We start from the raw sequence: 27,003 nt of genomic DNA, 5'->3' as shown, positions 1-27,003 counted from the left end.
ATTTGTGCTGTACCCTCTTTAGTGCCAGGACTGTTCCTTGCTCTATGCTTGTGCTGTGTGCTGCACGGTGTGATCTCATTTGGCCACCTTTAAATCACCATGCCTTCCTGTATTTGTTACATATGTAATTAACAGAACATTCCACCTGTAAATGGAGCACTCTGGCTCCTTGCAGCATGCTTGGGAGAGATATCCTCCTTCAGTCCAAAGGGAGATGACATGCTCTCTGCAGAAGGGGTGTCTGCTGAGAAATTCTCAAAGTCTTCCTCCTCTTCTGCAGGAGAGACAGGGTCAGGAGTATCCAACTTCTGCTCCTCCAAGCTTGCACTGTTTGGATCCAATTCCTTAATAATTTTGTCATACTGTGCAATGAAATCCTCACCATCTGTGCTCAGCAGTCTTACACTTAAGTTATGATCTGCCTCCTGAGGAGAAAGCTTCAACTCTAAGTCTGGCTGTGGATCAATCTCGGTCATTTTCTGGTTTATTTGCTCTTTCATTACACCTTGAGTCGAGCTTGAATTTCTCTTACTGTGCTCATCCAAGTCCATTTCCAGCTGGCTCTTTGCAAGAGGCCCATTGACTACAGTCTGGCTTTGGACCTCATGTTCTCTGGCTGCATTGGAAATTTTCTCCTTAGTGTTATCATCATCCTGAGTATCCTTCTGGGCACATAACCTGTAAACCATAACATCATCCTGAAAGTCAGATTCCTCTATGTAAGATCCTTTGATGAGCATGATGGCATTTTTTTTCATTTCTTGAATGTGTTTTGGTGGCTGTACAGGTGGCTGCATCTCTGTGCTTCCCAGATCATCATATGGTTGTGGTGAGCTCACATCAGAACCAGGAGAAATCCCTGTGTCATAGCTATCATCCCATTCCAGCTCCAACTGCATCTTCTCACCAAACGGAGTTACTTGAGAGGAGCTACACATGCTAGGTGTCCTTTGCTGGAGGCGAAACATGGGATGTTCCACATCTGTACTGTTATCCTCAGCAAGTGTTTGGATAAAGGTGTCTGGATCAGGGTTTACTCCATCATACAAGGCAGACCAAACCTTACAATCTTTCAGGCACTGAAGGATCGCTTCTTGAGCTTCCCCCAAGTACTGCAAGTAGCTGATGTCCACAGCTCTCCCATATTCCACAATGCAAGTAGATTCAGAAGAGCGTCTACCAGAATCTGAAAGTAAAGAGATATTACTCGTGGTATGAGTAATCACTAAGAGTTCTCTAGCAAGGCATCCACTAAGACATGGCAGGTAGAGACTTTAGCCCCAACCATCCAATAAGGCAGGAAGATCAAAGCATAAAGATTAAGAGATTTGCTCATAAACATACATGACTTGTTCCTATTGCCAAGAGAGAGCTGTAATTCAAGATTTCTGAGAGACCAGCCCACATTCAAACCTTAAAACAACAACCACCACTCTAAAGCAGCAAGAGTTTCTGTAATGCATCTGGATGTTATTTTCATGAATGCATATTCAAGTTGGATAGCTGCTAAAATAATATTTCAATAGACCTGGACACATGAAGGGGATTAAATAAGATTTCCAGTCCAGGCTTGCCCAGGTTATTGTTGTCCATCACTTTCCTCTTCCTCCCATCTACCCCAACTCCTCCCATGAGCTGCTACCAAATTAATGCTACCAAATTAAACTCAGTTCATGATCTGGTCTTCCCCTGAGCACCAATTACCTTTAGTTTGTGCTGCTTTTGTCCACAGAATATAATCTTTTTCTTGGCTTTCAAGTGTCAAGGTGATCCCAGTGGAGCAGCAGACTGGTGTCAGGGCCAGCAGTTTTGCAGCAGATACAGAGTAACAGTCTCTTTCTTTCACAGCCCATCGCTGGCTCAACATCATGTGGTTGCATGGGATCAGATACCTGAGACAGCAGTGTCTAGCATTACTTCATCATCCTTTCATGTCAGAGGAAGCAACAACATACAAAATCCCCTTCCCATCTTCCTCCACTCTACACATTAAAAGAAAATGTAATAATAACCTTGACAGTGATCCATATTCTAAACCTCTCAAGAGCACAAAACCCTGACTCTTTAGATCATGAAGGTACAGTTTGATGAGGAACTGTCAAGACAAGCGAAGACAGAAGATCAGCTGCATCACAACAGGGAAGTGAACAATCCTTTGCAGGTCAGAGCAAACTTGCTGTGGGAAGGGATGAAGGAAGTGTGGGATGGGCAGATGTCAAAGGCCAGCAGGGTGTTTTTGTCCCACTATGAATGAGTTCTGTCTTGGAATCCTTAACTCATTTATTTTCCTGGGAGATCCAAAGAGAGCCAGTTTACACTTGCCAGGCAAGCAGCCAGCAAAAATGAGGGAAGGGTCATCAAGGCGGTTTACTGCAGTAGGTCAAGACAGCTCTCAGGCAAAGAAGGGAATAAGCTATAGGGAGTACAAGGAATATAGGAAGTGCAGTCTCATGTTGAACTTCTTTAGAGCACTTTTGTTCAACTTTTTAAGAGCCTTTATTAAAAGCCTTGGTGTGAACTGAGTGTCAACTTTTTTAAAAGCCTCAGGTGTTAGCTGGGCTGATCTTTTACCATTTAAAATGCAAATAAATTCTAAAGGATTCCCTAAATAAACAAAAAGAAGATTAAATACAGCACTGCTGCTGTTTAGAGTGGTGACACACATGAGTTCACAGAGGTCCTAACAGCATTCCCAGGCACAACAGCCAGAGCTATAGGGAATTTCCCCTTAATGCCTGTGGGTCGAGGGACAGACAGTATCTGAAACACTCATGTGATCTGCAGTGCTAAAAGCCCGATTTAGTTACACCAATATTTCCAAATAAATAATCAATTTTCATCTAATACACACACCAAAATTATGAGTATTCTGAAGCAATGCATAGAATCATCAGTTAAAACGAAAAATAATCAAGGTATTTAGTACATTACATAACAATCTACTTACAATAGTTCAAGAACCTGAAGTATTCTCAGTGAGAGAGGAATCAAAGATGTGGAAAACAATAAAGAAGGTGGAAGTTGCAAACAAGTATATAGCTCTGTAACACAGTGCGTAATACACTTGAGAAAACATGCAGGAGAGAAGAATTATACATTTAGAAACGGGGAATAAGCAGTTTGGAGGTGATAAATATATTCTTAGCTTCTCTTCTCTCACTTTTATAAAAATAAATCACAAGAAAAATCTCATGCTCCTGAAGATCACAGGATGTAAATCATACTTCTTCAGGTCTGATAGACTTTTGTCAGGATCATAAATATTCTTATCTATGCAGTTGCTTGTATTTCTGCTCTCTTGGAGAACTCTCATCCAGCTCTGCATCCACAGACAGAGACTGTAAGTCCCAGAATTAGGATGAAGAGTGGAAAAAGCAGTTTGAGCTTTACCTTAAAACTAGCTGTAACATCACATCTTCACAATGCAAGCCAATGAGTGTTCTGAACAATGCCAAGGAGACCACACAGAGCTGGAAAATGATAAACATTGTCAGTTTTTGATCTGGAAATCGTACCTTTTCAGTCTTCCCTGCATACTCCATCACAAAATGGCTCCGCCAGAACATCATGTTTTATAAGACACTGTTAGTATGGTATTTCATTTTGTCAGCACCCCATAGGTTTGGGTTTTTTTAAAGTTGTCTAGAGCTGTGCACATAACACGTTACATTTTAACAAAATACAATTCAGAATCTTCATTCAAATAAGCTATGAAAACAAAGCAGTAATTTATCAATCTTTAATATTATCCAAATTTATTAATTTAACTCAGCATGAACTGAGCCCTGTAATTTTCAAGGTAGTGTGTTAGATTTTACCTCTGACAGAGTTTGAGCCAATTAAAGGTCTTTTCTGAAAGAGAAGTTATAAACAACCTCAAGTTTCTTAACCTATACTTAAGCCTTAAGTATAAGGAATGATTGGTGTTCTGCATATTAAGAAGCTGAATGCTTCTGTAAATATAGCTTAATGTACTGACACAGACCAGGACTAAACAAGTAATTTTTGTCAGAATCTACTCCATATGGATTGTTTACAACCCCTCCATTACAGGTCACTTGAACAGCTGGAAACTATGGCAAGGCATGAAGATCCTTTCTGTGAGACCAGGAGAAAGGAAAGAATAATAGGATTCCTCAAATTGCATGCTTGCCTTTTTGCCAAAGGTCTGATCAAATACACCTGTAACTAGATATTTCAGTAGTCACGTTCAGCAGAGACAAAAAACCCATTCTGTGACAGGCATTCCACTTTTACAGTGGCTTTAGGACAGACTAGAAATGTGGACTTCTACATAATTTTTTGGTCACACAACACTTTCAGAGCTATCATACAGTACATTTCTACCTGCCAGACTCCTTCTAGACTGCAGTTGTGCCAAAAATGGTAGAAGAATGAGCTGTAAGCTTTCATCGGTTTTCAAAGACAATAGTGTACTATCTCCCTGCCTCTTAATGCGTATTTCCTTGGGCACATTCTCCTGTGCTGCTCTCTCATCAAAACAGTAACTCACAGCTGGCTTAGACTCCAGGATCAGGTTGACTCTTGTAAGAATTATTTAGTATAAATTGACCCTTTCCCAGAGTTTCAAGCTGGTGTTTAAATCTTGCCTCTCCCTATAGTAATTATGTAAATGGAAATAATTAATTAATATATTAAATTAATTGCACTTTTCATTAGCTAACAAAAGAGGCAGATTAGGACAAAATAAGGAAAGAGCTACAGACATTCCTCTACCTCATTTTTCAGTCACTGAACATCCTTAGTAATTCATTCGGGATTAAATCCAGCAGCCTGCCTGGGCATGGCTTCTCTTTCACACTGTGGGACTTCCTCCTCTTCTCTGCAGTCACTCCCTTCCACTGCTAAAATGCTCTGTTCTAGCTCTGCAGCAGCACATTGCTATGTTCCTCTCTCCAGCCCATGCCTTCACAAGAATGTTGATTAAAAGACTCTTTATTTCACTATTTCCAGTTCTCACTTTCAGATGAGTGACTCAGCTCCCCTACAATATGCTTAGTTGTCCATAGTGACCAAGACCGGATTAATGCATAGATCTCTTGAAAAATATATATACAGGTATTTTCCCTTATTTGGTAGGTATCATTGTGAAACAGTTAAATAGAAAAGTTCAAGTGAACCTCACTTGATAGCCTCTGAAAAGTAAAAAGTTTCTTTGACTGCCTTCCCTAGTTTGGTCACTGAACTAACATCAATAGAAGAACAAAAGAAAGGGAATAAGCAGAGAGAAGAGAAATGAAAAATGCTCATGAACTGGCTTACAGTGAGGCAAAGCAGAGCTGAAACTTGTTACCCTGCCACCACTGGCCAGTGCTTGTCCTAGGAGCCAACTGTTAGTCCAAGAACTCATGCCTACAGAAATATATGAAGAAAGTAAAAGGGCAAGAGAGGAAGGAATAACCAGAACTGGAGTTCTTAATAGGAGCATGGAGGCAGAGTTGAAGTGCTTCATCACAAGCTTTTGGAATAAGTCAGATTCTTGCATGAAAGGTGTGTTTTAGCTGGGGAACAAGGGGAAAAAAACAGGAAATCTTGTTTCCTCTGGTAAATTTACTGAGAGCCAAGTCTAACTTTTCTTCATATTGTGAAAGTTCAAGAAAATTGCTACTGCCTTAAATTTTCCTATATTTTAGAAAGTTCAGTTTATAGGGAAACATTACTCATTTGTTTTTGCAAACATATTGCAAATCAGGAATCATTTGGATAAATAGAACTAGTCTGTTTCTGTATTTTGTAAAAAGAAAGTTTTGAAATACACTCAGGAGACAAAGAGGATACTATTTGTACAAATCCTTTTGGCCATCCGTCTGTACATAAGTTTAGCCCTGTGAATTATTAGTAAGTATTTTCATCAATAATAATGCACACAGCTTTTGTGCTATGGCAACACACAGAAGGCTGCAGTTCTGGCTTTTGCACTTGGCCAAGCTATACTGCAGAAAACTCATTTAGCATCACAGAACCCTTTTGGCTGAGATCCTGAGTTGCTCAGGGCTGCATAATTCTTTACATTCCCATCTCGTTTGCCTATGGAACAGTTATTAATGATTAACAGAGAAAACGGAATTTGCATTTTTGTTGACAGAAGCTGTTTCAGTTTTCAGAGTTAAACCATCTTAGAGACGCCGTAACAGCAGTATATATCTGTATTTGCATGCACAGTTCAAAATTTCAGATGAAGCTACTGTCCATAATACACAAATCTAATGCACGTGCTGGTGTTCTGGCTTCTCTTGTACCTGCACTAAAACATTACTCATTTCATTCACGAAGCTGTGCATCACACAAGATTCAGCCAAGACTGCCAGCCAAGCAAGGCTCAGAAGTGTTGTCCAATGAAACAAGTAGTCATTTTCTTTGCCAGAAGATCTAACTGTTAGTGAAGGTAACTACTACCTCTGTCAACTAGCTCTGTCCAGCCACTATGGTGCATTATGCCTAGGCTGAGAAGGGGCTCACTGCAAATTTGAGATAAACCTTACTATACAAGGGAGTGAAGGCAAGGAAAAGGAAGCAGCAATCTGATCACTTGAGCAAAAAAATGCCTTTTTTTAATCAAAGAACAAAGCAGGCAACACAGTTAAGTAAACATGCTCAGTAATATAGACTTAATACTTGAGAAATCTACTGGCAATACTGCATTTCACAACTTGGATCTATTTGGAGACATCCTTACAGGGCTCCCAGAAGGACTATTTGAAAATGTTTGTTGCTTGGCAAAACTTCAAAGATCAAAAATGCTCCTCACCACAAGTATATTTATAAGTTCCAGGGTGAGTTATCTATGGCAGCACTAATTCAGCAGTATCCAGAATAAAAATGCTTCCAATTTTACCTTTAATCTTCTAACAGAATCCAGACTTCCAGAAGCCCTCATCTCCCTCTATCCCATTTCCTGTATGTGTGAAAGCACCTCACACATTTATCAAGTTAGTATACTGGTAGCTCAATGTCATCACACACAAAAAGAATTGAGGGGGTGGAGAAATCACACATTTGGGTGAGGGGAGAGAATTCCTAGCTAAACAGATACCCATTGAATATATGGAATCTCCCATTTAAATATTTATCCTACATCCATGCTGACTACCTGAACTTCCTTCCTGATTGTCTTACCCGGAATGGTGTGTTGATTCGGCTAGTAAGGGTATCTAGGATATGCACATTCTCATGTCGGTGCAACAAAATAAAACGGAGGAAAATCTTGAGGAGGGCTGGCTCTGAAACACTACGCAAAAAGAGATCCAGGTATGCAGTAGTAGTCATCACTTCTTCCACAGTCACCTATAAGCAAAAATAATGTAAATGCAAACATACTACACACACAAAAAATATACATTCATCCTCTGCAACTGTATAGCTGGCAAACACTCTAAGCTCTCCATACAGAACACTGCCACAAAAACATTGAGGTCTTTGTTTTTAAATTTGCAAAGAACATGCTTCTGAATGACTCACAAGCATTTTGAGCCCATTTCTTACCTGTCTTGCTTCCCCCGGGAAAAGAAACCCTCCCCCAAACTGACACCCCAAATCTCACACACACTGAAATACAAAGGACCAAATCATGCTAGAAGCTCCCCACCACTTTTCTGCCCATGTCAGTTCTTTTGCATCACACTTCTGTCATCCTTCGGAAGCATTTGCTGATGTTGTGAATACCTGCATCTACCACTTTATTAAAATTAAATGTCAAAGCACAGTACAAACTCATGGTTTCAGAGATTTAAAGAAAAAATCCCTAGAGCTATCCAGAATTTTGCCGAAATTTTCCTTCTTTTTACTTTTCCACAGTATAATTGCTCATTTTACTCAATTTTTAAAAGGAGTACGTACATACATACACACACAACCAAACTCCAAAATCTTCACTACTGACTATTTGTATATCAAAATACAATTCAAATACCCACGCAACATTTGCATACCATAACCCACACTGCTCTGCTTATTGCAATCCTTTGGAGCTTATCTATTCACACTATACACTGGCAAAGCACAGAAAATTCCAAAGGCCACTTCTGCACCATGTACTGCTTTACAAAGTCAGCTTTTTAAAAATAGTTACCCAGGAACCTAATAAGCTTAAGTGCACAAAGTTAAACCCTTAAATACAAGAATCTGCCTATATGAAAGGAAGTATTAAACATCTTTTGTTTACCAAACTTAGCTGGACAAATGAAAAGACTGATTTTATTAAAAAAGAAAGAACCAAAGCCGTCACTTAAGACTAAGAGGATTTAGAAAATACTCAGAAGGGCAACATTTACGTAACATACTGTAAATATTAAAATCCCTGTTCCATTATGCTGTATGTTGGCTGTGTACACAGTAACACCATGCTGCAAACGTTCTCTTTAATGCATTTAAGATCACAAGATGCTTCTGGCTGGTTACACAGAACATAGGCATGCTGTATGTGGCCTGCAGACCTTATGGAGAAGGAGCACCAATGAGGAGAGCAGAGAGAAGCTCTAAGTTAAGGCCACTGATTCACTCTCATTCTGAGCCTTTATTCTAATACTCAGCTACACCATCCTTAATACAGTGGGCTGTGAGCTCATTTTGGCATTAGAAACTAAGCACCAGTGAAGTGGCAACAGTGAAGTAAGTTCACTTAAGGTGTATTGTAATGTTACATTGTAATGCTTTGATTTTGACCAACAATGAAAGGAAAGGAATGAGGCACGCTTTCTCACAATCTGTAAACTTCGTAAGGCTAAATAAAGAACAGCTAGACATACTTTCTTGATCTGTAGTTCTATGTTCAGTGCTGCCAAAACCACAAATGGGAATATAATTCTTTCTCAAAATATCTAGTAACATATACTCCAACTCAGAATACTGCTAATGAATTAATTCCTCCTCCTTCCCCCACAAGCATCAACTGAAAAAAAAAAAAAAAAAAAAATTGTAGGTTAAGCACCCCAAAGTTACAAATTGCCAGAATTAACACTGTGGCAATAGCCCTAACTCAAATTCTGTATTACTGTAAATATGATAAAACAAGCATGCTTATGCACATATGCTTTTCCATAGGACTACTGCCACACTTCAACCACCAAAACACCTCCTCAGAAAATAAGCCAGGGTTGTGAAACGAAGGAAATGGTTTCTGGTTGGAGCAGAGATTCCTCCCTTGTTTTGCAACAGCCAAAAGGTGTGGGGACTTGTGGAATATAAAATAATGGCTTTCTGATGAAAGCTCTTGACTGTTGCCCTGAGAACTGGCTTTTTTGGTTTGTCTTTTTATAGCAGCAAGCTGTAAAAACCAAAGCCCAAGAAATCCATCATGTGACATCATTATGATAGCATACAGTTCATCGAAGAGTTTAAACCCTCTGCCAAGGAAAGGTCAGACAGAAGTAATACATCGTTATGTCTCTGTGTCACTTCTCCCTCATCCTTTATGGGGAAAAAGAAGCACGTTCTTGGCCTGCACGTTTCATAGATGCTTGCTGACAGCAGAGGAATGGGCCTATGTATATGTATAAAATACCAAAGCTGTAAATGAAAGAAAGAAAAGCCAGCAGATTCACAAGGGCAGTGACCTTTTTCTGAAACTGATGCTCTTCGGACAACTCATCCTACATTCATATCAGTGAGAGAAACTCATATGCTTTTCAGAGTGTGTATCATGAATGAAACAAAGAGCAGAAGAAAGGCAGCTAGAGACTATTTCAGAAAAGTACGTTCTGAAGCTACTGTTCAGTGCTCCTAATAGTTTGGGGACTAGACAAAAAAAGAAATCATGTTTACTATAGCCAACACTTCACTGGTACCACTGAACAGAGCTAGAAGAACTAACCAATGATTAATGAAGTCCAAATAGTTCACAAATGAGTTACTTATAACCCTGTTAAATCTTAATTGTTTGAATTGAGGGTTTTGTGCAGCATACCACATTACACTTAATTTTTAGTTCTTCTTGGGAAAGAAGTTGCTGAAACTCCTTAACCATTTTCTGAGAGGGAAGAAGACTAAGTTTTGTCAAAATTTAAATAGCTTTGTAAGAATCGTTTTTCATTTTTCAGTGAAAACACACTGCCTTATCCACAACACTCCTTCAAACTTTCACAATAAATGAAGCAAGGATCTATTTTGCAGCTCACTGTGCAACACTCAAAGCAGGCAAGTTAACACTGGACAAGCAATTTTAATGCTATTATGCTCTAGAAGTTCCAGTGTTCTCTCAGCGCACGTTTGCATGCAACTTGTACACACAAACCAGCAAAGAGACTATCATCCTTCTACTTCCTTGCAGGAGCAAATCAAACTAAGATATTGCTTTTCAGCATTTGAAATGGAAACCACGTATGCAGTTTAGGGAAAACATCAATTAACCTGGCAAGCAGATGTCTGTGCTTTTACATTGTATCTTATTTTGCTACCTTGCATTCTGGGTTTGTTGTCCCTTTTACCATATGTGATGGTAAGTATAACTTCTCCAGGCACCTCAAATCTTCAGAAATATTCAAAAAAGGCTAATTTTAGCTCCATGAGGGTAATCTTCCTTTTACTTGATAGGATACATTAGCCTACTCTGAAGGAGCCTCTAGAGAACTCACTTTTTTTTTGCAATTAACTAGAGAAGGACATTGGAGAAATCGGTTACTCTGGTTACCCAGTCTTGGCAAAAACCCTTTTAACTCTGTACATCTTTTCTACAGATTACATGACACATAATACATTGAGTGTTGCAAGTGAAACTCATTCCATTTGTGCAGTTATTATTGAAGATCTCTGTTTTCTAAGACACCAAAGTCACGCTATTAAGTTTCATTCAGACTACCTGCTGGTTGTCTCTTCTTAAACTAATGTATCATGAGACAGATTTGAGAAAAGTAGGGAAATGCTTTCTAATAAATTTGAATTGGTACTTCTGTAAACAACCAAAGAACAAACATTCCCAGAGAACAAAACATTTACTATCCATGTCAAGCATGACCACTACAGTCAAATCCTGAGGCAGCTTACAAAAACTTCCTATCATTGTAAACATTACAGTATAATTTGTGCAAGTAAGCTTTTAGTTAGCTCTCGGAATTGAACATCTTTGAAAGAATGATAATAAGTGAATCAAAACTTACACACATCCACAAATCTGATATTTAATTTGAAAATTGTTCACCTCTGATAATTCAAGTATCAAGAAAAATACCATAACAAAGGGATATGAATAAAATTAAGACCTAGTTGTTTCCTAGAAAAGCCCTTTGTTAAGTAAACTTCAAGCTATGTTTTTGATTAAGGTATTTCAGCAATATTAAAATCCACCACTGCCACAACAGCATAAATTAAAACCCACCAGCAGCAACCCTTGCATTAGATCCTTTATACTAATGGTAAAGACCAGGGATATCTCCGTTCCTAGGATAAAATTGTAGGATTGAAAATTAAAACCGAGAAAAATCCATATCCATTGTATTAATCAGACAAGTGTTCTACATTTTTGTTTTAATTATCCACAGTTGGAACAATTAATAGTTGCTGGGATTTTTCTTCTTCAATACAGGTATAGATTTGAAGTGTCTATCTAAAGACACCATTTAAAATACTCATGTTTTTCATCAATCAGTTGTTACAGATATTTTTAATGATGTAATCTGCTGCAAAAGGGACTACCCGAGAGCCTTCGTAGCCAGACGGGTATTTGATTAGAGATTATTGAAAAGAGAAAGCCACTTTTAGCCTTTTAATACCCTTCTCTAATTATGTAATAATTTTTAGCAAATCTTTTCTTGTCTCCTCTGATGACTGATTAGACGGTGAGACAGAACACTGTAAAGAGATCCAGCTTTTACAAGTCACTGTGCCAAGTAATAGCAAAGAGCCAGAAATTACTGTCATTGTGAGTTCAGTTTAATATATTACACTCACTGTGTTAGACCAATTGCACTGCTTCTTTATTACTGTCTATTTTCCCTTGGGATCCTCACAATATATTTTCTAATTTACAGCTTCATGCCCTCTTACAGGAATATGGCTATCATGATTCCTCCTTTCCTTCACATTTCCCTTCCTACAAAGATTTCATATTGCCCATGAAGAGACCATGAATGTTCTTACTAGAACTTATCCTCTAGATTCACAAGCAGTTTAAACCTGAATAACCCTACCTTACTGATAAAAAAGGTCCAACCATCCCCACTCTTTTCTCCTTCCTATTCATTTTCAACTTCTTGCCCCCTGCTTATACTAGCAGAAGGGTTCATGCTTCACTTCATTGCACAGTGAATTGGCTCAGGGAATCGATTCAGGTTAAAACTATCCAAGAAATAAAGGTGTGTTTTAACCTCAATCAGTTTCTCATATGAACAGTTGTCCTGGAAAAAGAGAGGGGGGCAAGCAGGATTAGGGACAGAGGAAGTTTGCACATTGCAGGAACCAGAAAACCAGAACTGTTTCAACTTCCCTCAGGCTGCGTTTACAAACTGCCCCAGTTTATACCAGGATAAAATTCAACTCAGCTGCAGTGTTTGATGCAAAAAGTGACAGGTATCTTTAACATATATCCACTCCATAGCCAGTAAAATTGAGTTTTGTAGAAATTAATGGGCTTCTCTAAAGCACAAGAGTACTCGAAGTTTTCCAGTAACACTTGGTTTACACCTTTTTACAGCAGCTGTCCAAATGCTTTTCAGTAAGGTGAAAGATGGTATTATTTCTAAACGGGAACTGACAGTCTTGTAGGATATTTATAAAGATGCTCCTCCTAATCTTTACAGTATAATTTACAGGTCATTTCACCCTAGCTGAGCTGTGTAATCATCAAGCAAGTATTATTGAATTATCACAGTAGCATACTGTGTTAGAGGTTTTCGTTTAGATGGGTTAGTGCACAATAGAATTGAGGTCTATTTGACAGAGCTTATTTGACAGGCCCATGCCAGCGCTTCTGCCAAGCAGCTCTGTTCACTTGGCCCAACAGCAACATTTTACACTAAAAAGTTGATACAGTTTTCCATTATTCAGATTAAAACAAGCCTTCCAAGTAGAAAAATAATTATATCATAGTTAGCAATTAAATGCCATGTAGTAAAGCAGTAAATGCTAAGACAATAAAAATTTGCTCTTATCATATAAGTTGTCAAATTTTTAGCACTATCTTCAATAAATTGAAAAAACACAAATTACAGAAACACTCAAGATGTTCCAAATAGCTATCTTTGTCTCCCAAATTCTCTGAATGCCAAATTAAAATTAAATCACATGCACTTACAGTAAAGAGATGTATACAACCAATCTGAGTTGTATCAAAGATAGCATAATATTTATATATACCACAGTGTGGCCCCTATTAATCCAGCACATAGTTTTGACTACAAAATAGATATGTATTACAGATCTTCTGAAGAGGATATCACTCAGATTTCTACAATAGTGCTGCAACTACCTAAAAGAATAAGGTAAACAAGCACTTTCTACTACCAAATATATGAAGAGTAAAACACAGCAATATGGCCTCTAGCAGGAACAGACTTTGATAGGATTATTCTAGATTGACTTTGGGATTTCAATTAGGTTTTAACTGAAGAGAAAAATCAGTCTTATTTGATTAGTTGGACCCTTGTACAATTTGGCCCCAAAAGACCTTGTATTTTTTGATAGAGCTCCAGCTCCAAAATGTTAGTTTTGAAAGTGGTGCAAGAAATAGCCGATGAAATGTGTCATGGAAATTTAAGGATATGGCTCTGTGCCTGAGCAGAGTTATAGCTTCTCACAAGTATTTTTTTCCTAAGTACCAAAACCTAGGGAAGAACGTACAGAACTGCATAATTTCAAGTTGTAATTGACATGCCATCAAAAAATACCAGTCTTAAATTGAGAACAGCTTCTGCCAGATAGCCTTAATTTTCTTAAATCCCAGACACTTACACCAGAAAGACTAAAAGATGGTTTGGACAAAAATTTAAATCATGGATTGTAATTACAAAAAGAAAACTACCAAATTAACCTTTCCTTTAGTTCTATATCTTTGCAAAAAAATATTTTATTCCTCTGTTTTTAACTGACTTTGTACAGAAATAAGGAATTTGTGATCTTGCATAGAGTTATCCCCCCCGATCAATGTAACTGAAACACTTTTTTTTCATACCTCAAGAAACTCAGATGTCAGAAGTAAGGGGAGTAACTTTTGTACAAACTACAATAAAATCCAGACAACCAAAGCACCGCCAGGTAATGCATATCCCTAACTACTGAATACAAATCTGGGCTCTGTCTACCCATTCAGCAATGTGCAACTTCTCAGATACAAACATATTTGTCAATCACTCATTACACATGTAGGTGGGATAACCCACACAAAGTGACAAGACTAGTATAGACCAGGTATAAATTAGGCTACAAGAATGTGATATATTTAGGATACTTTAGCTTTGAGAAATGGAGTTAGGGAGTCATAAACTTGAGAATGTTTGGGTTATTTAAGCACACTAGAGTTAATCTGCTACATAAATAACCTTAACAGAGCTCACTGTGAAAAACAGGTTATTTCAAGCTAGCTAGCTAGCCGGCCCAATCAATTTGAAACTTCCTTAACTGGAAAAAAATGAGCTAGTGAATTCTTTTTTCAACTCCATACTAGCTTTCTGAGATAAAAATCATTAAAGAATAAAAGAAAAAAAATCACACCAAGCAAAATATGTTGGTCTCCCCACGCCCTGACTTTTTCATAGAAACACATCTCTATCCTCAACACTCTTGTACTGTTTAATTCACACACTGAACTGTGTACATAGTATGTACAGGGAGACAATCTGCAAAAATTAAAAAAAGGCAGAGCTTACTACATAGTTCCATAAATGTTACAGACATTTCAAGATCACACATATACATATCTCAAAGCTTTGGACCACATGCTGAAATTCTGAACTACTTTTACCAAAATTCTACTTACTGAAATTCTGATGGTAATTTTCCCAAAAGTCTTGTTTGATAGTCCAATGTTTTAAGTTGAGAGAAAAGAAGGAAGTCAAGGAAAGGACACGGAAGGTCTGCATGGATGAACTAGGAGCTCCTAACAAAACTGAAACATAAAGAGACAGAAGCAGGTACAGGTGACACAGGAGGAACATGGAAAAACTGCCTGAGTGTGCAGGGAATGGATTAGAAAAGCCAAATCCCAGCTGGAGTTGAAGAAGGGCTTCAACAGCAAAATGAAGACTATGAAAAATGTGTGCCCGCTGCTGAATGAAAAAAGGAACCTGGTGACAAAATAGATCAAAAAAGCTACAGTACTCAACGCCTTCTTTGTCTTGATCTTTACTGGCAAGATTTACCTTCAGTAATCCCATGTCCTTAAGAAGAAACTGGAAGTCTGGAGCAAGGAAGACTTACCTTTAGAGGAAGGGGGATCAGGTTAGGGAACATTTAAACAAACTGAGCATACATGAGTCCGTAGGGCCTGATCGGTTGCATCTCCAACTGTCAAGGCCACTCTTGGTTTTTTGAAAGGTTATGGCTACTAGAAGAGGCTCCTGATGACCAGAAGTAAGCACATCACTCCAGTCTTCAAGAAGGATGGGCCAGGGAACTACATGCTGGTCCACCTCACACTGATCCCTAGGAAGGGGATGGAGTAAAACCTCCTGGAGACTATTTCCAAACACATTAAGGAGAAAGTAGTGAGTGGAAATAGTCAGCATGGATTTACGAAGGGGAAATCAAGCCTGACCAACCCAATAGCCTTCTACAATAAGATGACTGGCTCGATGGATAAATGGAGAGCAGTTATTATTTATCTTGCAAGGCTTTCGACACCATCTCTTGTACAACATCCTCATAGACAAAATTATGAGGAACACACGGGATAAGTGAACAGTTAGGTGAACCAAAAACAAGTTAAAATGCTGGGCTCAAAGCATTGTGATCAGCAATGCAAAGTTCAGTCTGAGGCCCGTGATGTGTGACCAATACTGTTCAATATTTTCATTAATGACCTAGATTATGAGATGGAATGTATCCTCATGCAAGTTCATGGACGGTACAAAACTGGGAGTAGCTGATAGACGGTGCTGCCATTCAGAGTGATCTTGACAGCCTGAAGAGAAAGGCAAACAGGAACCTCATGAAGTTAAATAACAAACACAAAGCCCTGTGCCTGGCAGGGGGGAATAATCCCAGACACAAGTGCACACTGGGGACTGACTGGCTGGAAAGCAGCTTTGCAGGAAAGAACCTGCTGGTCTTTGTGAACAAAAAACTGACCATGAGACAGCAATATGCCCTTGTGATGAAGATCACCCACAGCCTCCTGGGCTACATTAAGAACAATATTGCTATCAGGTTGGTATGGAGGCATCCTTCCCCTTTACTCAGTACTGGCAAGATGCATCTAGAGTGCTGGGCTCCCTGGTACAAGAAACACACTGACATACTGGAGCAAGTCCAGCAAAGGCCCACAAAGACGATTACAGGATGGGAGCATGTATCATATGAGAAGAGGCCAAGAGAGCTGGGACTGTTCAGCCTAGAAAAGAGAAGCTTCAGGCAGGATCTTATCTATGTGTGCAAACAGCTACTGAGAAGCAGCAAAGAAGATGGAGCCAAACTCTTCCAAATGGTGCCCAGTGAAAGGGCAAGAAGCAATGGGCCACAAATTGAAATCAGGTTCCAACTGGACATCATTAAGAAAAAAAAAAGGCAAACAAAGACCATACACTTTTCTACTCTATGGGTGGTCAGACACTGGAAGAGTGTTGCCCAGAGAGGGTGCGCCATCTCCAGCTTTGGAGACAAGTCAACATTCAACTGTACATGTCCCTGAGCAACCTGTTCTAGCTGACCCTGCACTGAGAAGGAGAGTGAGTTCAACAGGACCATCTCCAGAGGTACCTGCCAGTCTCAGCCATTCTGTGATTCTGTGAAGAAACAGGAAGAAGGGACTAGGCAGGAACTATCACCTCCAATGCAGGCTTAGTTTTAAACCAAAAGTGAGTAACCCTCCTCATACCAGACATTTTGCTCATACTTGAATACATCAGTTGCAAAGGTAAACTGATGATGTTACTCCATGAGGGATTAAAAGCTAATAAGACTATTAGCTACACACTTTATCTAATAGTGCTTGTTTGACTTATTTTATTTTACATAATTGAATCAACTAAATTTGATTTGGTGATCAGACAGTAAGTCACAAACAAATCATGTTAATGTTGCTGCTGTTGTTTTAAACAGGAAGCAAGTTCTATCCCAATGAGAACAGAAAAGATTGAAAACTTCTTTCCTAGATGTCTACATTCTTTACTGGAGCTGACTAAAAAAAAAAAAAAAAGGCAGTAAGTCTGTGTCTTGCTTCAGAGCAATTTTTTCCTCAAAAGATATATAGAGAGAACAGGTCTTAAGCAGTGGGGCTACCCAACAGTCATTGAAGAGGAGACCCAGAAGCTCATCTCCCTTTCAATTTTTACACTGAGGTAAAACCATGAGTGCCAGATTGGATGTTAAGGCTTAAATGCCACACAAGGTCTGGAATTCCTTCCTTCCATGTCTATCACCAAGAGTTACCAGAAGCAGCTGTTCCATACCAGTTAAATTCTAGAAATAAGATTTATAGGAAAACCTTGGGAAGATGTACCAATAATTATCATCTCTTCTTACTATCCCTCCCTTTAACCTACCACAGATCTGTCCTCCTAATCAGGTATTTATACCATACTCAATTGCATTTGAACGCATAACCAAGAATGTGTCAAAACAACCCAAACTGAAGGACTGGATAAAAACTAAAATCTTCAGCCATAAGTAGACTTCACTGAGTTTAAAATAAAAATCAAGATCCATTTGGTATTGTGTTCAGTGAAAGAACTGTTTTAATAACCATTGTGGTACATCATGCCTTTCTCTCATTTTGGTCCTTCACAATTTTTTCTTAACCTAAAGATCAATTACAACACTTAAGTCCCCAAGTGGGTGATACATTTTTCAAAGCCTACTCCTCAACCTTGCATGAATGTTTTCAACGGCAAATAGAAATCATTTTAATATATGGAAGAGCTGTTACAGCATAATTATCTATGTTAGCGCATAGACATCTGTCCCAAAACCAAAGATAAAATATTTATTTTCTGTTAAGTTAATGTGGGGTAAAGCACAAAAAGAATGAAGAGGTCAAATGTGCCTCCACTTGTTTTCTTGTGCTGTGGAGCTTTGTTCTCACATATGTGAGAGCCTTATATCAGATCCACTAGATGGTGCAATCCATCTTCTCCATTAAATGTGTTTGAAGTTTATACACATAAGTAGTTAATTTTTAAAGAGGAAAAAGCCAAATTTAAGGCTAATCAAGGAAAGGTTTATTACTGGAAGAACAAGGCACCAAAGAAAATGCTGGGCTTCAGGAAAGATCTAGGCTCGAAATTCACATAGCAGCCAACATTTCCATTTTCCAGAGAAATATGATTACACCCAACTTTATAAATGAGGTTCAACAAAATGTTTATCACATGAAAAAAAAAGTAATCAGAACAGCACACTTTAAATTATTCAAGTAACATCATCAGGGCAATAATCAATCCAATAGGGGCTTAAGCAAATTTACTGTCAAGTAAGAATGGCATTCAGCAGCATGATGGTATTCAAAACAACCTAAAATCCGTCTTAAGTACTTCAGAGGTAAAAACAGTACCCACTAAGAATAGAATTCCATAGCTACATTCTGATATCTCCCTTGTTACCTATAACCTTGACCTAAAGCTGGTAGCTTTTCACTCTGATTCTAATTCCCAGTCACAGTAAGGGATTAAGTCAAGATACAGAGATAGAAAAAAATTACTTTCAGGTAAGGAGGTGAGCTATCTCCATGACAGACTACAGCCTTGATCTGTATCACAGCCAAATTTTATTTCAGCCTTTGCCAAGTTCCCAAATGCTTGAGGTCTGCTGAATCACTGAAGAAGATTCTATACTGCTTATTACTTTCTTGGTAAGTGACTATTTACCATGAAGAATTGTGTGCACTGCCAAGACAAGTCCTCGACTAGAAAGCAGGGTACAGTGTTTTACTGGCCTCTCAGAAAATGGAACAGGTGCAGTGCTTTCTGCTTGGCAGGCTTAGTAAAAATTAGTAGACCTTCAAAAAGTAGTTTATTCATCCTCTCCTGGCAGTTTTTGGTGGGCTTTTATTCTCAGAATTTCCTATTTTTTCTCCTCAAAAAAGGTGTTCTTTTTACAGTGCCATGAAGACTGTTAATTCACATATTCTGCAACACTTGAAAATGTAGTTTCCTACAGCCTATCAAAAAAAAAAAAATTCTCCAACATCAGTGACATATTTTGCAAAGGATAACCCCTAAAATTCAAAGAAAAATGGATTTTTTTTTCTTCAAAGCAACCTAAATTGCACCCTAATACATTATAAAATTGATACCAAACTCCATTTCTTCTCCACTTTATGAAAACAGCTCTACCAACAGTGACAAGGAACTACAAAATAATACCAACTTTGCTAAAATTAGTGTAGTATTTCTTGACTGAATGTTTTCCTTATGGAATTTTCCTTTTGGAAAATGTTCATTTGGAGAAAAAAAAAAATCCTCATAGAAATGTGTCTGGCATGATGAAATGGTGCCTAAAAGGTCACTGCTTTTTTGATATGTCAGCCTAGCACAACAAAAATATTTTAATTCTTCATTTCACTTAAGACAAGCATTTTCAGAAATACCTCTATCTTGCTTAATAATCTGCATAATGTAAATAGAAAGTATGGAATGAAAGATGGCATGTTAGCCTAGAAACTTACTCAGTTATATGGAGTTACTGCTGACAGTACATTTAATAGTGTCTTTACACAGAGACCACATCCATAATGCTTTTGCCCGTTACTATTTTGTGTCATGCTTGCATACATCACTGACCTTATGGAGTGCAGGAGCCATTACTGGCACCAAAAATCCATTGTAAATGTAATTCACAAGCTGGTTACGTATCAAGGGATGTGCCACCTAAGACGGTGGGGGAGAGAAAGACACAGAACAGTTCCAGTGAGATTTAAAAGAAGGCAGGGCACAGACGACTATTATCCACTACCAAAACCCTTTCCCATTTAACAAGACATTTGCCCTTCTCACCAGCATTTGCTATGATTCAGGTTCTCAAAGATTTTTCCTTTCTCAAATAAGTACGCAAACTATGTTTAATTACAGTAAGCCTGCCACATTTAGAGAACGGGGCTTTTCAATCTCCCTGCACGCTGACAAAGATGAATGGATGGACAGAATAGTGTGTATACCCATGCATCAGAGGAAGATTTGAGATTCTAAATTTAGCTCCTGAAACCTTGCCAGGGTCATCTGAAGGTGGATTTGCCATTGTTAACTTGTCCTCTTACAAGCAGAACAGATGTTTTCCTGTGGTTTAAGAGTAGGTAAACCAAAGCACTCTCTAGCTATGGGACAAGAACATACCGTTCACATGCCCTTCTCCCAACCACTGTAAAACAAACAGAAATACAAACAAAAGCTACATTATTCATTCAATAGGTTGGTTAGGAGCTTTAAAACATTAACTGTTATTAGAAGCCAAAATATTACTTTTATAATGAAGCATTCCTTTTGTTTTCATAAAGAAAACATATCAATCCATGCATTTAAAAGAAATTTGATAAATACAAAAAGGAAATGCCATTCGGAAGCATTCTAAGTTAATATATTCTGTTTGAAGTTCAGATAGAGACTGGAATGTCACAGCCTGCATGTGGCCACAAATACGTTCTCCCACTTGCATTTCTTTCCAGACTTCCTTTAATTTGTAACCCTTACTTTGGAAAGGGGAAGAAAAAGGGTTGCCCTTCCTATGCTGTGATCCAGGGGAAAAGTAGTAAATAGCAAGAGCTCTTGGCCATACTGTCAATTTCTAATCTCTGGCCAAAGTTTGTGTGTCAACACAGAACAAGCCACACCATGAAGGCCATTCCATGCACAGAGCAAGAATTCCTGCAGTAACTGAGCTTTTTTTTAAACAGAAAATCCTCCCAGTTACACAGTGAAATACCAAGCCACTAAACAAAGCTACTGCTTTCGTTTGAAACATGTCACCTGAAAACCAAACCCATTAATTCAGCCTTATTACCAGGACAAACAGCACAAAACATTTGTTTTATAAAAACTTATTTCAGTGTAACTTTAAAAGTCCACGCATTAATAAAAGTAAATAAACTCTGTAATTTAAAATATTCTGCAGAATGTATAAAAACCTACTACTTCAAAAGGAGAGGCCAACTCTGCTCCATTACCTGTATCACAGCATTGCAAAATTCAAGGGAATTCATGAATTGTACAAGGGCTGGTGACAAGAGCCAGTCGTCTTTCAGCAGACAGTGCCACTCTTCTCCTTTTTCTTCCAGCTTTGTAGGCAAAGATGAATAGAGGCCACTGAGTCCTGTTGCTAGCACCTGTATTTCAAAAACAGAAGAGAAATAACTTTCTAACTGCCCATCTGCTTGAATGACAATCCCACAAATGGTTTCTCTTACTAGTTTTAGTAACGTAGTCGAGATTAATTTCATTTCCTATTGAAGATGTCCTGTGGCAGAAAGACATTAATATTTTAAAGAGCCTTCTGTATAATATCCTTCTTTCAAGAGCTGGTATTTAGGAGAAAGTGATGGATAAAAATCAGGTTGTCTTGGTTTGTTGTTTTTTTTTTTTTTTAATACAAAGTTCTAATTACTTTTAAAATACTTCTACAATCATTTTACACTTTCCTCCAGTCCCTTCCAGAAGAAGCCATCACTGCAATATATCTAATCTACAGCTTGTCTTTCGCTGGCGATTTGAATGTTACTGCTTACATATGCCTATACAAAGTGATTTCACTTAGAAATATGAATGACCCATCAACAAAAATGAAGTTCAGCCTCTGCAGACCACAGATAGATGTTGACTTTCTTTCCTAGGCACTTGAACTGAGCTGAATCCACTTTAAAAAAATTCAAACTGTTCATAACTTCTCATTTTACTTTCTTATTTATTTGAAAGAGGGAAGGGAAGAAATAAAGTGCCTGAAAGAAGTTACTGTATAGGCATTGTTTCCAGTGATATTAAGGCTTACAAATGGTTTATGTGGAATATATCACTGAAACATAATGTTGTATTTTTAGTTACAATTTTAGAAGTACATTGCCAAAAGGGTTTTTTTAATTTTACTGACTATATCTGGAGTATTGGTAGTTTCAGATCAAGTTTTTAATTATTAAAATTATTTGAAGCTGGAAACTTTCTAAATATTATTTACAACTGACATGATTTTATACAACTTCGGGATAATTTTTAAGATGATCCTCATTTTAATGGGAGCATTAAGACTCAGCCTGATGGAAATATTTTGAATTTTTATTCAACAAACTCTTGTAAGAATTTTTCCTCTTTCTAAAATGAGCCACTTGGCATCTATAGGGATAGACAGTCAAAGCTATGATGAAACACAACTGTTTTATCTATTAGAAAACAGTTGACAATGTGCAAGTCAAAGACAAAGGGTTCAGAGAAGGGGATTCAAGTTTTGATCATATGCAAGCATAAACAATTGCTAACCCATCCAGTCAAAGACTATCTTTCTGAATGTTCTCCGTTCATACATCACAGGATTCTCAAAGATGGATTTATTCTGCCATACATAATTAAGCCGAATATTAAGGAGCGGGGGGAAATACTGTAGAAGATTCACTGCTTTAGCACACTGCGCTGTACACATAGCTATATAAAGAAAGATGCTAGAGATATGTTAAAAAACTAAGAAGCTAAAGCCATTGAGCAAAGCTTTATTTGTACAATCACATTCTTCTATAACCAGAATCTTTTTTGCTTTTTTTCTCTCTCATGGTAGAATAGCTCAAAGCAAAAAGTTAGAAAGATCTTACAAGGCCTGTAGAACTACCTATACACACACACTTAGACTCACAAACTCAGGCTTCAGATGACTCTATGAAGGAAAAAATTCTGAAGTAAGAACTTGAGTTTCTTTTGTGTTGCAACCTGTTAATTAATATGCAGTTGATTTTCCATTGCCCACTTAAAATTTGTTACTCATAAACACATACTTACCCTCTATGAAAGCAAGGTAATTTTCAGAGCTGTGTACTATCCACATTTCTCCATCATATGGAAGTTTAGTCCTTAAGCACAAGAAACTGACCTTGAACAAAACATACTACTCTCCACTAAAAGGAGCAGTGAACTCACAATCAGTCAGTGTCTTGAAGCAAAGAATTCTTTAGTTTGTCTGACTTACTGAAGTAAGTAGTGACAGATGTAGTTGATAAAATCTGTACAGTTTAAAAAGCTCTTATTTTTGCTACAAAGTACAACACAAATGGCTCTATGAAATTATGTTTCTAAGCCCTGAGACAGACAGTAGCCACTGGAAGCAATTTCATCTCTTTAGGAAAACAACCTTTGAAAATTTTCATAGAAATATATGGTATAAACAGGATTACCATTTGAAGTTACTAACAGAGCTCTTCACATTCTATAAGTAGGCATATGAAACAACGCACATATACAGACTACATTATGGAGTTTTAATCAGTAAAATGATAAATATTAATAAAAAACCTGAAAGGGAAGAAAATTAATGAGGTCACATCCTGGAAGGGCAAAATTGGTTTTATTTTTTGTTTTACCAGAGCAGTGTCCTTTTAAACTTCTCCTAACATTTGTCATGTCAACCCTACGTGCTCATCTACTTTTACAAGCATCTCCAGCAGTTTCTTTCTCACCAGAGTCATGAGTCTCTCTGCAAACCAATCTCCTTGACTTATTTAGTTTGACTCACAGAAGACACTGACTACATGATTTGTAATCCCAGACTCATTATATGATTAAAATGTGTTGTTAATATATAATCAATTCCCTTTAATAATTGCCTTTCTCCCACATCTATAGTCTTTCTATCTCTGTGCAGCCTCAACTTTTCAAGGACATTGCAGAGCCATACAACTCCTTCTACTTTAATACTTGCTTTCCTAAACTGTGCAGTGCTTACAAAGTTTTATGGAGAGACTTTAAGATGATATCCTGCTCAAAATTCTTTAGAAACATTTTTTTCTTTCTTATTATAATGCTGAACAGACAATATATTCAATCAGATTCAGAAAACTTTCAGGCCAAAACATGAAAAAAATAATACAGCAGAAAAATCTCTGTGAAATCAGAAAACTTTGCCCAATGCTTTGTCTATACATTCTGTGTTAAAACATTTGTCAGTGATGTATCTTACTGCAGTCTGTCCCCTTCCTTCTTTAGAGTTTATTCACCTACAGTTCTGAATACTATGGACAACCTAGGTTTAAATAACTGCTAACTAAAGTTACTTCAAAAAACAGTATTAAGAAAGCCTTCAGGTTCACTTCGGCACAGATCTAACACTGATTCAGATGTATGAGGCAGCAGAGATTTATGGCCAGACCCCATCCCAGAGCATGTCTATACCATGCAATAAGGCACAGTGAAGAAAACCTGATACACTACCAACCAACTCAGCCCCAGAACCAGAAATAGGATCAACACAGTGCCATCCAAACACTGCTCCTACCAGCACAGGACTGCACTAGCTGTTTTGCAGGGTAGCTGAGGCCACATCTGCACCAATATGAGTTTTATATAGCAATGTCACCGATACCTGCAGTCTTCCCCCAGAACAAAACCTGTTTGTTCAGCTCATCAAACTCAAATTCAGAAAATGTTTTGCTAGTGAGCTAATTCTATGGCATTGCATTAAAGTTTTATTATAGACTTAGGCCGGTCTCATTACTGTTCAGAAAAGTCTGATTTTAGCACATTTTGACAAGAAGCCTTCCTAATTAGAGTGATTGTCAATCATGGCTCCCTGCTGTTCGAAGGTTAATATAGCTGGCTTTTATCTTCAGTGTAAAAAGGGTGCACTTTTTTTAAAATTAATTGGAAGATGTAATTATAGAAGTTATAGCATGAATCCAATAATGGTATCTGTCTCAGGGATAGTTTGAGAATCAAGTTCATATTCTTTAGCAGCATCTATTAAACAAGGTCAAGTGGAGTCTCTCAGCATAAGAAATTCGATGCAATATTTACAACTGACAGAAGAAACCATTTAGAAGTTTTGTTTTGGAACTTACAGGCCTCCACCAGCCTGCAAACCTGGCTCTGCCCTACTGCTCAAAGGATGTAGCAATCTCAGAGTAAATAGAAACCTATGGCTGGAATAGCTGTCATGAACTAATGCTTAAGGCAGGGATTCTAGTGCTCTCTGCTCTGAAGCTCTCTGCTGTACTAGTTGTGTGTAAGGCTTCCCTTCACTTCATTTGTTCTGGCATTTATTAAACTAAAATGCAAGCCACACAAAAGATAAAAATATCAGTCCAAAAATTAGCACATAAGAACAACCTTTCTACAGATGATATTCAGTTTTGAACCCATCCATTGCAGATCTCAGACCGATCTTTGTGGTAAGGCATGAAGAGGCAGGTGTCCATTCAGCTTTAGCTTTAAAACTGCGGTAGGGGCAACTTGCTTTGTTAAATTAGATTATTTGTTTAACAGCAAAGGTTTTCTATTCACGTAGTAAGACAGATTTTCCAGACACAACACTACTACCAAGTTTTGTAATAGAGTACAACACAGCAAGATGGTGGCTTGCCTGAGATGGCCATAGAAACATCCAATTCTGTGACAAAGAGCAAGTCTCCCTTTTATCTTGCAGAAATACTGCATTTCTATAAACACATTATTTTCACACATTTTTTGAGCTATTGAACTGATGTTATAGTGTGGCAAGCACAGCCCGCTTCAGCTAGCACTGCCACCAGAAACAATATCAGAACACTCTGTCCCCATTTCTCACTCCCATCACCCCCAGAATCTCATAGGGGCCTCACAGTGAGACAGCACAGGTTTCCCTCCCACCAAGTTCTGCTACAACTTCAATCAGTTTCCCAATTCAATTCACTGTGTCACTGCAAAAACACTTGTGCTGGCCCAAAAGCACAAGACATTGGTATGGAAACAAAGAGCAAGACCATGTTTGTTAGTAGGGCTGGTTTAAGTGGTATTACAGTTTGTGAAATAGCTGTTAGCAGAAAAAATGTCTTACAACACATCAGTGACAGAAAAGGATGAGAAGAATACAGGAGAGACAGTTTAGCATTGAAGATCAACCAAAACAATAACAACTTACTGGGCAAAAATAGGTGTTTTCTGCTATGTGGTTTGCAACAACGTTGTTTTCTGCAGACAGAGACATTATGAAAAGCAGTGCATCACGGGCCTGTTGGCCTACTGTTCCTTCTCGGTGGATGAAGGGAATCAGCAATGAAAATATGAGAAAATTGGCAGCTCCTTGGTCCTCGCTGGTGTGGAAGAACAGTTCTAAAATGGAGGGATCTTTGGCTATTATAGAGCAAAGCTGGTTCAAGAGGATGACCAACTCTGTTTCCACTGTTGAAGTGGCTGTTCCTGAGCAGGAACTCAGTAACATCATCAAAGGCTTCAAGATGGGCTTGTGATGCAGCAAAGGCTGATGAGACTGAGTAACTAGCATTTCATACATTTTGAGTTGCTCAATTTTTGTTTCATCAGTGAACTCTCGTCGTAAGCTCCAAAGAAAAAGCTTCTCCATGATGTTTTCTGAGACCACGAATTCCAGAATAGGCCCCATTGAGGCATCCTTTGCTTGCTCCTCAATTAATAAGAACAGCATGTGCTCCACATAATTCTGAACAGTGCTGGCCTCATCAGGTGAAATTGCCCCATACTTTGCCTGAGTGTTTTTCAAAGGATCATGCTTCTCTAAGATCTTCAGAACCTAAACAAAGGCAGACCAGTTATTTGAATGCATTTTTAATAAATATGCACTTACTCCTATATGGAAAAAGACATCAAAATTGCTGAACAGAATCAATGTACTCTTTTTATTCTTTTAGTTTTTGTCTGTCAAACTTTCTAAATTTAAAAGTTTCATATTTGGCATGTACAAGGCCAAAACGTAATGCTTTCATTCACTTTT

General features: G+C 38.1%; 1 protein-coding gene across 1 annotated transcript in view; it reads right to left on the bottom strand.

The window, feature by feature from the left end:
• FHIP1A (FHF complex subunit HOOK interacting protein 1A) overlaps positions 1–27,003 on the bottom strand; it is a 100,363-nt gene that overhangs the window by 19,968 nt on the left and 53,392 nt on the right. The window contains exons 6-12 of the mRNA XM_074905619.1: positions 26,176–26,802; positions 21,257–21,415; positions 19,881–19,967; positions 7,138–7,305; positions 3,391–3,470; positions 1,705–1,892; positions 146–1,186 (exon numbers count right to left, since the gene is read on the bottom strand). Coding sequence (XP_074761720.1) covers positions 146–1,186; positions 1,705–1,892; positions 3,391–3,470; positions 7,138–7,305; positions 19,881–19,967; positions 21,257–21,415; positions 26,176–26,802 — 2,350 coding nt within the window. The remainder of the gene's footprint in view (positions 1–145; positions 1,187–1,704; positions 1,893–3,390; positions 3,471–7,137; positions 7,306–19,880; positions 19,968–21,256; positions 21,416–26,175; positions 26,803–27,003) is intronic.

The sequence above is a fragment of the Athene noctua genome, chromosome 4 (genome assembly GCF_965140245.1).
Source record: "Athene noctua chromosome 4, bAthNoc1.hap1.1, whole genome shotgun sequence".
Lineage (NCBI taxonomy): Eukaryota > Metazoa > Chordata > Aves > Strigiformes > Strigidae > Athene > Athene noctua.
Note: the sequence above shows the minus strand (reverse complement) of the source record. Positions and strands in the feature narration are given on the sequence as shown.